Below are 14,467 nucleotides of genomic sequence, written 5' to 3' on the forward strand. Positions count from 1 at the left end.
GGCTCGGCGGGGCTGGGAGGGAGGGAGGGAGGCGGAGGGGGGTTGACGAGTGTGTGTGTGTGTGTGTGTGTGTGTGTGTGTGTGTGTGTGTGTGGTGTGTGGGGGGGCGCACGGTGTTTCTCAAGACCTGAAGATCACTTCCTGGTCGCTCCGAGCTGCGTGAGCTGCGTGAGCTCCGCGAGAAAAAGCAGAGCGCCTGTGCGCCAATCAAACTTTTTTTCCTCAGATATTTTGTAGAAAAACACACCCACAAATGACGTCAGGATTGAAGCTGAACGTGTTCGCCATCTAGTGGTACCAAGCAGTAACAATATAGGGCAGTAGATTTAAAGATATGGGCTGTTTTATCCAAGCATGCTGCCTGTCGCAATAATGCGACTTTGGCGCCTAGAGGGTTAAATATCGCAATGAAGATATGACTTACAATAAATAAGGAAATAAATAAGGAAATCTTCATCAATCTTCTTTCTACGACTTGCTGCTGTGGTACCATGAAAAGATGTCTCTTCGACTAATATATGAAGAGAAAAATCCCACACACTGTGTACCTTGCACAAATGTATGTTTTAATTAGGGCTGACCCCAAAAAAATCGAAGCTTCGAAGCTTCGTTCGTTGCCATGGAAATCGATCTTTAAGTCCGTGATCGATTGTTTTTTTTTTCTTCCTTTTTTCCTTTTTGACACCGGTTCTCATCGGCAATTGTTACATTAAAATGAGTAGGCGACTTGGCATCCTGGAAACCTGCCTGATTTTGGAGATATGCAGTGTTTGTTTGCCATTACTTTCATTATTTCCGCTACGATCGCGCCCCCCTCCGGCCGTCGAAGCTTTGATTAAAATCGATTTTATATCCGCGAAGCTTCGATTATCACAATATGATAATCGGGTCAGTCCTAGTTTTAATTAATTATAGCAACGTTTCAGTCATCAGACTTTCTTCGTCCGATGACTGAAGCGTTGCTGCTGTTAGTACACACACCAGGCTTGTTGTGGCGCTGTAAGGGCCCATTCACATGGAGCGCCTAAAAACGCATGGAAAACGCCAGCTGGAGCTTTTTGCATGCGTTTTTCAAAGCGCTTCGGTCGCGGTTCCAAAGCGCTGCCGTTGGTCGCGCTGCGGTCGCGCTTCTACCGTCTCTAAGCAACCAAAACTACCTGCTTCTTCTTCCCCCAAAACTTCAAAGGACGTTCATTAAAAAGTAGCGATGGAGGAGCGACTGATACTTCTTGTGCAGGGTTACCCCGAGTTATATGATCTGTCTTCCTGCAATTATTTTGATACCGCCAGGAGGAACAACACCTGGAGGATCATAAGCACGGAGCTTGGGATAACTGGTGAGCATATATGTTATTTATTTATATTTATATTATTTTATGTGGATAACGGTTGAGCTGAGTACGCTAACGTTAGTTCATTCTGATGTTTTTCTTTCCTTTTCTCTCAAAGACAAACATTTCCAGTGTGTAGCAAGTATAAAAAAAATATGTTCAGCCTGTCAGCAAACATTATAGCGATCCAACAGTAACGTCCTGTCAGTCAAGAAGTTATATTGTTTGCAATGTACGTTGCCCTATATTACCGTTACGGTTTGTTGTTTTATAATATTTATACGTTAATTGCTTACTGTTTGTTGTTTTATAATATTTATACGTTAATTGCCGTTGTCTTGTCACAACATCGTATTTACACAGATGACGAAGCGAGAAAGAAGTGGAAATATTTGAGGGACAAGTATATAAAGGAGAGGAAGGCAGAGAAGGAGAAGAAAAGTGGCTCAGAGGGAGGAAACAAAAGGAGGTGGAAGTACATGGGAGCCCTCAGTTTCCTTGAACGTTTTGTGAAGGAGAGGCCGACTTCCTCAAACATCCCCGGGTCCCCAGAGCAGCCTGACTCAGAGGTAGATTATAAGAACGAAATTAATAATAATAATAATAATAATACCCCTAAGTAAGCTCTTCAACAAGAGTGTTAGATTTCTGGTATATTTGTTTGTTATTATTATGATTATGATTATTGTTATTGTTATATTGTTATCATTACTACTAGAATATTAGCCTACTTCTATAGTCTATTTTAAGAAGCTGTACAGTGATGAAAACAGTTTGGATTATTCAAACGTATACCTATTTAAAATATATGTGAGAAATTCATAAGTATTTGTCACATTTAAAGATATTTTGCTAAAACAAACCCTTCTCTTATCCCCATAGGAAAGTCAGGGTGATAACCTCATCACCCTGACCCTGTTTCCAGTGGAACAAGACACAGAGCCAGCAGGAAGCAGCCAGCAGGCACGCAGCAGCCAGTCCCTCTCACCCCAGCCCCCCCTCCCTGTTACCCCTGTCTCATCTGGACCACGTGTGACGAAAAAAAGAAAGAACACTGAAGAAGATCTGAGTGACTTTCAAAAAGTTATTCTGAACAACCTGAGCAAACCTCAAGATCATGACGAACTCTACTTCATGAGTCTTGTGGGAACATTTAAACGGCTATCGCAGCAAAAAAAATCACAAGTTAGAATGAAAATTGAGCAAATTTTATATGAAGCAGAGTTTCAATGAGAATCAATAAATAGATTGTTAGAAATGAGTCGAAGTTTCATTGTTTTTTTTAACAAATATAATCCATTTATTTTATCATGAACACAATTTATATTTGTAGATTCTGTATGATTCAGATATTGATAAGATATTATGATATAATGTTAAATAATGTCTTCCTGCCATGTAACTGCTCCCTCAGCAGACGAGAAATATTCTGTGAACCTCTCTCTGATGGCGATAGCCTCCCGTGAGGCGTTGTTGCTGCTCAAACGTCTCAGGCCCCCCATGGCCCTGGGACTATCTTCAGATCCTGTTGTGGTCTGTGGATGATCATTCGACAGACCTGCCCTGAGAAGATTGTGGAGGACACATGTGGCTTTGACGGCTTTCTCTGCCATTTCCGGTGTCACTCCTAGCACCCTTCTGTACAGCCGCCACTGTGATGCCAATATGCCGAAGGTACACTCCACCATGCGTCTGGCCCGGGACAGTCTGTAGTTGAAGATTCTCTTTTCTCTTCCCATGTTTTGGCCGGGGTATGGCCTCATCATGTATCTTCTCAGGGGAAATGCTTCATCAGCCACAAATACATGTGGCATAGGCCCCAGATGTTCAGCACCAGGAAGTGTTGTGTCGTCCGGAAGAGCAAGAGTTCCCTGACAAAGAGCTCTTCCAAATGTTGAGACAGCTAATGTCCCACCATCACTGCTTCGACCATAAGCTCCAACATCTACCACTCTGAAGCGATACTGGGCATCAACAACAGCAAGCAGCACAATAGAGAAAGACCCTTTATAATTATAATACAGGGATCCGCTGGAGGCAGGGGCCTGGATCACCACGTGCTTTCCATCCACTGCCCCGACACAGTTGGGGAAATTCCACAACTGATGGAAATCGGCCGCAATTCTTCTCCAGCTTTCTCTGTTGGGGGGTGGCATGAACTCTCCTACCAGGTTGTCCCAGATGGCTTCACAAACGTGTTTCACGATGCCAGCAACTGTAGAGTGTCCCACACGGTAACTGAATGCAATGGTCCTGAAGGAATCCCCAGTTGCAAGATACCTGTAATAAATAGAATATATATTAATTGTATGTGAGAAACAGGCTGAGAATTATTGTGACAGTGATTATGTTAATGTAATTTAAAACATTTTTTTTTTAAGTAAACCTAGGACTCTGTTGCACATAAAAATCCAACAGGCCAAATAATTGCAATGCAGTGGCATGATAGATATATGACATGATGTGACATTTTAAAAAATAATTTGTATATATGTGACATTTAAAAAAATAATCAGTTTGGGTAAGAATAAGCATATCTGTGTTTATTTTCGTAATTAAAAATAAACATCAACAAATCCACACAACTGACATTGTTCATCGTTGAGCCATCAATTATGAGATTACTGATGATAGATAGATGATTGATAATTAATTCAGTGGCACTGCTATTTGTAGTGGACAAATGAGGGTCATATTTTGAGCCTTAACATACAGTAAACACTATAGCGGCTGAGACAAAGAAAAGAAAAAGAAAAAAAGTATTACAACCGTCTCGGGTCTCCCCGACATATTGAAATAAAAAAAATAATTACCTCAGACAAATGCACAGCCGTTGCGCTGGAGAGATGGTTTCACGGCAGACGCTCTGTCTTGTGATACTGGGGCCAACTTTTCTGAGGAGCAGCTCAAACTGATCTTTATCAACTCTGAAATATTCCTTGAACCTGCCGTCGTCCAGACGAAGCTCCTGGATCAGATGATGAAATTCACCCAAAGTTTTCCGACGCTGAAGGATGGGATGCACCCAGACACGGCGAGTTTTTCTCTTCTTCTTCACAAAGACACCAAGCAGCAAAGCTGCTGAGAGCAGTTTGCGGTGCTGGAAATCCATCTTTTTCCTCCAAAGGTCTCCTCCAGCAGTGACAGGATGTTTTTGTTGAAGTTGATCTGCTCAATTCTGATCAGATGACACGCGGTGCGCGGGCGGCATTCGAAAAAGTTGAGAATTTTTCATCTCCGTGCGCCTGGGACGCGCCTCGATTGCGCCTCGGACGCGCACGGAAAAAAAGGCGCGTCGCACCGCGTGCGCGGCGCGTCGGCGTCGCTTCGGATTTGGCGCGCGCAAGGCGCGCGGTTACATTGAAAACAATGGAAACGCACGCGCAAAAGACGCTCCATGTGAATGGGCCCTTACACTGCCACAAACAGAGAAGAAGAAGAGTGAAAAGCTGCTGCTGTAAACAAATGACAAATATTATAAGTTGACTGAACAGGAGAAGTTGTGCCAGAACATTTAATATGACGAGCGATCAATGCTAGTGGATCATCGACACGTGCAGACTTCCACTTGCAGCAAAAAGGTACACGGGAGGACTTACAGCAAAGAAGGTTGCTTACAGTAGGCTATGTGCCAGTAATGCAGTGCAGTCCCAATAGAGGATCGGGTTGCAGATCGGCACCAGTCACAGACATTAAAAGAGCATTTTAATCATTTTAAAGTTAATAATCGGTTAATGAGTGTTGGTTAAATTAAAATGTGCGTCCCTAAAATATACTCACTGTGTTTATCGTGCACGTTGGCATCATGATGACGATGAAAATTCAATTAATCGTGCAGCCCTAGCATGCATTATTGTACATGATTAGACTTTTTTGTAAACTGTACTTTCTCTTCAACAATTGGGTTTTTCCTTAATGAGTGGCACGTCAGCTCAGTGAATTCAAACAAAGCAAATGTAAGTAAGTGAGCAAAATATTTATTTCTCATCTAGAACGTCCACACTAATCAACATGTGTGACCACCTAGAGTTAGGGGGCATTGTGGAGCAGCTTTTAACAGCTTCTTTTGGGTCAGGGTTAAAGTTAAACCCTTTTCTGCCTCACTGCTCGTCCTGATTTCAGCCTGGTACAGTATGTTATTACATTAAACATTTAACATAACATAACACTCCAGCATTTTGATCAGTTCAGCATAGTTATCATATTAATATCTTCAGTCCAGTAATCTGAAGATGTCCTGGCAGCGTGCAGAAAGTTGCAGGAAAGAGAGCATAGGAGAAATGACAGGCAGCACCCTTTGTATACCTGTATTGTAGATTTTTTTTGAACAGGTGAATCACACGTGAGTTTGTGATTTCTGGCTGGGGTAGAGTAAGGTGTTGTAACTGTTTGAGTGATGAGCTGCAGATGAGAGGGGTGAATTCCTAGACTCTTATTACTGTGTGGTCTCACAACTTTCAGAAATGCAGCACAAAATTGCTGGGTGTGGTAGTACACTGTTGTTAATCAAGAAAATATTTAGTGTTGTTTATCAAGATGTGTCTTACAACTTTTTTTCTGAGGCTGTTTAGTGTGACATCTGACAGATGTTTTCCTGAGACCTTATGCCTTTTCATCTAAGGTCTGACACTGAAGCCTCAACCTGAGGATGTCCTAAAATATACATTGTACGTGTGTTCCATGCTGTGAGGGATGCTGGTTTTGGAGTCTCTGGTTACTATAGATAGGGTATGTCTGCTCCCTAGGCAAGGCAAGGCAAGGCAATTTTATTTGTATAGCCCGTTTTTACAAACAGTTTGTCTCAAAGGGCTTTACATGGCATCGTAGCAACATCCTCTGTCCTTAGACCCTCACATCGACGGAGGAAAAACTCCATGTGTGTGTGTTTGTGTGTGTGGGAGGGGAGTGGTATCATTTTTATAAATAAATACATTTTGTTAATTTTACCTTCAATGCTTTCTGCAAGACATTAGAGTTGTATATAGCCGTATTTAGCTGTGTATTTCCCATACTGTCAAACTACTTTTCTAATGAGACTAACAAACTCTTCTGCAGATAATCAACCAAATAAAAATTTAGAAAAAGGTAATGTCAGTGAAAAATGAGAACTGTTGATTTGTTGTAAAATCTACCTCTGTCAAATCAGAATGCATGCATATTTATAATCATAAAGACAGGGGTCAATATGGTGATAAGTTATAAAACACAATTTAATGTAAGATTAAGTCGACACAAACATCCCCTTTCTTCATTTCAACAAAACAGCATTAGCAAACACAAGTTAAGATTGGTAACATGCTTTTCTGAAAATACTGGTGTCTACAATGAGTCCTCACAAACCCACCGCCACCCCAAATGGGCTTTATGCACAGTTCCACTACTTCCTGAAATAAGCCAGCTCCTTAATTTCCTGTTTTACATGATTGGACCAATTGATTAATCCAGGTGTGCCTGACCATTGTTGTGAGGTCAGACACACCTGGATTAATCAGTTGGTCCAATAACAGGAAATAAAGGACTTATTTCAGGAAGTAGTGGAACTGTGCATAAAGCCCATTTGGCATCAGATCAACTAAACAGCTTTCTTTTCACTAAGATCCAATACAATGTATTGTACAGATAAGAGCTATATTACAATGGCCCTATCCCCTAAAAAAACATGTTTTTTCTACATAGCCAGTGAATCAACAGCTTGCAATAGCCTACAAATGGTACATGTACACACACAAAAAGCACTGCATTACTCAGATAAATGTACTGTCAGCCAAGCAAAGAAGGTGCAACAGATCAATAAAGTCACGGATCGGCTTGGATCGCGGTTTAAGATTCACGGATTGGATCATTTTTGGATCAGTGAAAATGGGGTGGGGGGTTATTCAGCTGTGGCGGTGCCCCTAAGTATTATCACACTACACGCACAACTTTTTTTTTCATCAACCGATCCGCTGATCAACACTGATCCTTTGCACCACTAAAGTCTACGGAGGAGACCTTGGGGTTCTCCGATCCATGAGCTCTGCCTCTGAAGAGGCTTAGTTCAATGTGCGATAGTCTGCTTTTACAGAAGAGTACACACACTCAGAGTACACAGACTTGCTCTTCTTTCCTCTTCTCTCGCTTCCTTTGGAGAAGTCCGATGCTACATAGTTAACTGATTTCACACCACCAGCCTACGAATGATGATTGTGCATTAGTAACTCATATTTTAGAGCTGTGAAATCAAAACCAGTAACATCACAATCAAGAATGGAATTAATACCATCACACTTTGCTATCCTGAGCACATTCTAACAAATGTTAGGGGTTTAAATTAAGACCCATTTCCTTCTGACAAATTAATTTAGTTGTTACTGTAATGCATTTTGGTGATGAAATATGTTTGAATTAATTTACCAGATGAGTTGATAGATCCACTCCTGTGTCACGTCCAGGATTATGAGAAGCACTCCTTGACCCTGTTCATGAAATCAAACTTTTAAACTGTGCACACACTATTTTACATTTTCACCTTCACAGTAACACATCACTCAAACAAAGCAGTAACTGAAACCTAAGCTGCATTTGCAACATTTGATGTTAGACTAATGCTTGAATTCAAATTTGATATTCATTGAGGTAAAAAGGTAATTATCATGTTCTGTGTTGGATCCAGAATACTATACTGAACATTAGGGCTGACCCAAAAAATTCGAAGCTTCGAAGCTTCGTTCGTTGCCATGGTAATCGATCATGAAAGTCCGTGATCGATTCCCCCCCCCCCCCCCCCTCCTTTTTCCCTTTTTGACACCGGTTCTCATCGGCAATTGTTACATTAAAATGAGTAGGCGACTTGGCATCCTGGAAAACTGCCTGATTTTGGAGATATGCAGTGTTTGTTTCATTATTTCCGCTCGCGCCCCCCGCCCACGGTCGCCGCCGCCGCCCCCCCCCCCCCCCCCCCCCCCCGCCCGGTCAGACGTTAAGATCGCGCACCCCGCCGGCCGCCGAAGCTTCGATTAAAATCGATTTTATGTCCGCAAAGCTTCAATTATCAAAATATGATAATCGGGTCAGCCCTACTGAACATATCCTGTAATAGATATTCAAACATTGTTCCATTAACTAACAAATTACTATCTACAAATTTAAGTGTTCCTGGGCATAAACAAATCACTAAGGGAAACATAAGCTACATTTGCTATATTACTAATGCCTGAAGTCAAATTTATTTATCAATGATATGACAAGTAATTAACCGTTTTAGAATTAGATCCTAAACATAATACATAATATACACATATACATACGTATTAAATCCATGTAGATTTAATGAACTTACCTTTGCAGTCTTCACAAGCTCTCCTTTGATTTAAGCAGAAAATAAGAACAGCCAAACAACAGGCCAACAGTCCTCCAAGGATGATGTTTACAGGGTCTAGTTTGGGTCCTGGAATTAGAAGGAATAATAACTAATAACTAATTTGTGTTGCCTTTACTTGCATTGACTCCTCTCAGAAAAAGTAAACATATGCTAATGATTGCCATGAAGAATACAATTTAAAGATGAACTCTGTTTCACTTTCTTTCACTTCACTGCAACCTGAGAAGGTTTTAAGTCTTGATGAAAATATGAAGCATAGTTCATTTTCAGTAAAAGTTTTGCAGAACAAGTTTAAAATATAAAACTCAAAACCACATAGATTTGAAAAGAAAAGTGATTTATCATTCAAGATTTTTCAAGGCAGATATTTTAATTTAATGTCGCAGGATGAGCGCAGCTGGGAGTAGTGACAGTACATGACATTCATATATCAGACAACTAGATTGAATGCAATCTGACCAGTGTTAAAAGTTCAGATGTATTTAAGATTTGAAGAATTAAAGCCATACTTGTTTCCACTTTAGTTCCTTGACCAAACAGGATCACTCCACATGTGACCACAGCACAGTAGTAAGTCCCATCATCAGAGGAGTTCTGTATAGTTTTAGATAAACTATAGACACAGCTCCTTTCTTCTTGTTCATTGCTTCTGTTGCTGTGAGTGTAAATGATTCCTGGATGAAATCCTTCTGATCCAGCTCTGAACCAGTGCACATGGTGTTCACCTGGACACTGGGCTCTGGTTTCTTTGTTCATGTTGAGAAGTGAACACCAGAGAGTAATTGACTTCCCCGGCTGGACTGATGCTGTCTCTGGACTTTGTTTCACATAGACAGATTGCTGGTCTTTATGATCTACATAAATCAATAAAAAAAAGACATCCACGGGAATTGATGATTAAATTATTTGAATGACAAATTTGGTGATAAATATCAGGTGTATAGACATGGAAAGAAGCAGATTTTACCATTGACAGCCAGGAACATGCCAGTAGAGTTCTGTTGATATGTTGATCCAGTTAGACAGATGTACCTTGCTTCATCCTCTTTAGTTACATTTCTGATGGTAAGAAGACACTGAGACTTGCCTGGTGTAACAATGAAACGTGAATTCATAAATTGTTCACTCAGTGTCAGCTTGAAATAAGTTCCTGTTGCAACAGTTTGAAGCATATATCCAGGAGTCTGCTTAAACCAGGTAATGAATTGGCTCTTTTCTTCTGAGACCGAACATGTCAACTTAACATTGTCACCGACTTCAGCCACAGTCATGGGAATCTGTTGAGGGACCACTGCAGTTTGAATCTGCACTGAAGGAAAGAGACGGTAAAAATTTAGTGATGACACAAGATGAAAACAACAAAGAAACTTCTAAAATGTTTGCCTTTAGAGATATATTGACTGTCATATTTTAACTATATTTAACTAGTCAAATTATTTAAAAGTCACACTTACACACTGCACTGATAAGAATCAAAGCACCCAGCCGTCCCATCATTGTGGTGAAGCACCTATGTCTTTCTCTACTGAAGTCTTCCTATCTAAATGAAGGTTTTGTCACACATCTTATGAGACTAAGTGGAAATCAACCTGATTGGCTGAAAGGCTGAAAATGAACTGTCCCCCAAATGTAGCACAGCTATGATCCATTTTGAAACAGCATATCTATACTCATATACTGTTAGACTAATTGAATTTTTTGAAGCAAGTTTCTCTAATCACAGTATAGAGATCATCTTTGAGTTTTGCTGTCTTTGAACCTCACTTTTTAGTGTGGTGTTAATGGAAATGTGGTGTGCAAAGTAACTTGTATGAAAGAAAGGATGGATATTTTTGGAGTAGCATCCACCTTAATTCACCTCATAAGTCTTGTCTTTTACTTTTTTAGCTAAGTATCAAACTCAGAGGAAAGTTAGATAAGATTAGACTGTTAAATATGCAACATATGAAGCAACACTACTGGAGACTTTTATGAGTCAGTTTATATGTACCAAAAATTTTGAAGAATATTGGACAGTTCTGTTGGAAGCTGTCGACATGTGGGTTGGTGTGAGGTTGCCGTGGTCAACAAAAGTCCTACAGACTGGAGTCCATGGATTGGATCTCAGTACAGGAGAAACATAGTGGTACAGATATGCCTTGGATGCAGAAGGACTACTACTACTCAAGCCTTTGTAACTTCTGACTAGGGATGCACATTTTGATTTTTTTTTTCTGATCGATAACCAACGCCCGTTAACTGATTATTAACCATTAACCGATAAGATTACAACGCTTGCGGTGCACGTATGTATTTAACGGCAAAAAAAAAAATCCAATTTTTTTTTTGCCGTTAGTCGTTACCTATAATGACCATGGTCACCAGTGAAACACAGCATGAGTCTCATGTACCCCTTTCCCAGTGGCCAAAAAACCCCATTTAAACCCGCTTACCCACTGGCCAAAAAAACCCATTTAAACCCGTTTACAACCGGCTTTTTGTGGCAGTGGGAAAGGCGCACCGACCCGCGTCGACCCGTGTCAAACGACTCGGCAAGTTACACGGGTTAAAATCGCCTTCAATCGGCTCTGATTGGCTTGCAGTGGGAACGCCAGACCCGGGTCAACCCGCTAATTTACGTGATGACGTTGAGCATTACGTGACGCCACGTCATAACATCGAGCCAGTCGCGTCTCATATCACGTACCAAAACAAAGCTCTGCTCGCATTCGAGACTGGGATTTGATCAAAAGATCAAACAACACTGACCAAAAAAGACTGAAAAAAGAAGCAACAGTCTGTTTAACTGACGTGTTGTGCCGCCGCAGACGTCCGTCATATACAGCTGCGGCAGACTCGCTGTCCTCCGCGGTCCTGGTGCTCCGCAGGTCAGCCAGTCTGCCTCGGCTGACGGACCTCACACTCCGTGTCAGGCGGCTGTGGCACGACACAGTGTTTCTTGCACCGTGGATGAAAGCAGGGCAACTGATTAAGGTCTGTCTGACTGGTGGGGGTCAGACCCGGCTCATTTTGGTCAATGGGTAACGAGCCAAATGCCGATTGATAGCTGGTTGACCCGCGTCGACAGCCGAAGTGGGTGTCACCCTCACAGGGATTGGTCCAATCAAAAAAAATCAAAAAAATCCTTTTTTTTTGCCACAGGCTTCATCTCTCTCTGTCTTTTTAAAAAAAATAAAACACAACCTCTCACTGGTCACATGTGAAATGCACTGAATCGGTGCTGATGCCGTTTTCTTTTTTTCTTTACTTGGCCTCTACTGTTGTGGAGCAAGCGCACATGCCAGAGGTGGGACCAAGTAATTGTTTTGCAAGTCATAAGTCTCAAGTCTTTGCCCTCAAGTCCCAAGTCAAGACCAAAGTCCTACAGTTTGATAATATTTACACGGATCATGTATGCTTTAAAATCTGTATTTATTTATCGAAACTTTGTTTTGCAAGAACATTCTTCAAACACATTTGAAAAAAACAAGTGCAAATTACTAGACAGGCTCGTCTAAAAAAATGGTGGATTACTCAGTTATTGAAGCACACCCAGGTTTGATGTTATTGGACCAATCCCTGTGAGGGTGACATCCACTTTGGCTGTCGACGCGGGTCAACCAGCTATCAATCGGCATTTGGCTCCTTACCCATTGACCAAAATGAGCCGGGTCTGACCCCCACCCATCCACGGTGCAAGAAACACTGTGTCGTGCCACAGCCGCCTGACACGGAGTGTGAGGTCCGTCAGCCGAGGCAGACTGGCTGACCTGCTGATTGTAAGCGGGTTTAAATGGGTTTTTTTGGCCACTGGGAAAGGGGTACATGAGACTCATGCTGTGTTTCACTGGTGAACATGGTCATTATAGGTAACGACTTGATTCAATTGCAAAGAAATGCCTTTGACCTCGACAAATGAGAATTTGCACAGACAATGTGGTGATAAAAAAATAAAAAAATAAAATAAAAAATAATATACAAGATTAAGTCAACAACAAAAATCAATTTTCTTTATTTCAGCATTAGCAAACACAAGTAAATACTGGAAGATGCTTTTCTGGAAATGCTGCTGTCTTCAAACACTCCTCTCATACATAGATAAACAAGCACTGGGGTCACTGGGAGACACTTGTGTGTGTGTGTTGTCCGTACATGTACATATAGGCCTCATATTTTGAATTTTTTGAATATAAAATATTAATTTGAATATAATGTTACAAAGCCTACAGTAGCCTATGCCCCATTGACATCAGATCAACTAATCAGCTTTCTTTTCATTGAGACCAAATACATGAAATTGTAGAGATCAGAATTATACTACAATGGCACTATCCCTGACAACAACATAGAGAAACCATTTTACATAGCCAACAAATAAACAGCTCTCCACTTGCCATTCCAGAATAGACTTTGCAGGCTCAGCATCCAACATCATTCTTTTACTCGCCAAGTGGATGTTTTGTCTGGTCTCACATTTTCCTCTGCTTAAGGTAGCATGCTATCCAGCTAGCCTCAATCCAGTATGCCCGTCGCATTACTTTCTGATAATTTACCATATCCTCTACCTTTACTCTGCCCTAGGAAGGAAATGATAATTCTCAGAGAGCAAATCATGACCTCTTACAAGATACTGAAAAGATAAAACCCAGCCTCACTCTTCACCGTTGACAGACTGCTGTGCCATTGAACTACTGGCTACTTAGAGGTTATATCTACAACTTTTCGGCTCCAAATATTTACATGTGGTTACATTGGTAACGTCGATTTGAAATGATCTCTGCGCCAACAGCATTAGTACGTTGACGTCATGTGAGGCAGAGCTCAGGGGGTGCCAGATCATGATAGCTGTGTGGAGAAATGGCTGGTAGGCTACTGTAACGTTTCCGGTGCAGGCGTGATGCTGTGGGTTTATTGGGTTCGTCTGCAGTTGAGTTAGCATGAAATGATTCAGATGTGTTTTCAGTCCGCTGTCAACACAAAAGCCAACACTTGTTAAATATGCTTAGCTTTATTAGGGAACATAGGGCTGAGGGAACATAGGGCTGTGGGAACATAAGCACGCTCCCCCGTTCCCTATAGGCATACCTGGCAACCAGTACAATTGAAGGTTGAGCGAGAGCGGGCAAGTGTGAGTGCGACATGTAGGCTACTGGCCGGGACAATTAAACTTGTAGCTAACCCCCTTTAATATAATATACTAGTATACTTAATATAACATCAACACATTCTGAGTGACTTCACATAATTTCCTGTGATATTTGTGGGATGGCAGTAGGCAAAAAAAAAAAGTGCAAATCACAACAGTCATTGCATGGTGTTTGCAAAGCCCTGTGGGTTAGTGCCATGCAAGGTTTTGAACACAGCCACGCAATCACGAGTCAGAAGGCAACACAACACCAAGTTGGATAACAAAACAGACATAAATACCAAATATATCTGGAAAAGTCGTAAAATGGCCTTCATAACAGCAATTGGTATAGGTTCAGCATTCCTCTTTTCTTAGTTCCCCACTCATTCTTTTTTTGTGTTCTTGCAAAATCACAATTTTTGTAAAAAAAAAAAAATCATGTCTTAACTGCCCAAGTGTATACATATGGGACACACACACAAAATCACTGCACTCCTCAGATAATAACTGTATTGTCAGCTAGGGCTGGGCGATATGAGAAAAAATCCTATCACGATAATCTTTTTCATATCAGTCGATATCAATATATATTACGATATAACTCAAGTCACTATTTTTGTCAAGCCTAAATGTTCCATCATACACACATAGATTTGAAGATATCAGAAG

General features: G+C 41.1%; 1 protein-coding gene across 1 annotated transcript; it reads right to left on the reverse strand.

The window, feature by feature from the left end:
• Positions 1 to 7,363: 7,363 nt before the first annotated feature.
• LOC146979421 (neural cell adhesion molecule 1-like) lies at positions 7,364 to 10,188 on the reverse strand. Its single transcript, XM_085788902.1, has 5 exons — positions 10,146 to 10,188; positions 9,659 to 10,000; positions 9,201 to 9,545; positions 8,650 to 8,757; positions 7,364 to 7,383 (listed from the first exon to the last, which is right to left on the reverse strand). The coding sequence occupies exons 1-5, from the start codon at positions 10,186 to 10,188 to the stop codon at positions 7,364 to 7,366; spliced, it is 858 nt and encodes a 285-aa protein (XP_085645028.1).
• Between the last annotated feature and the right edge of the window lie 4,279 nt (positions 10,189 to 14,467).

Source organism: Trachurus japonicus, chromosome 10 (genome assembly GCF_045865225.1).
Source record: "Trachurus japonicus isolate A0001 chromosome 10, Traja_1.0".
NCBI lineage: Eukaryota > Metazoa > Chordata > Actinopteri > Carangiformes > Carangidae > Trachurus > Trachurus japonicus.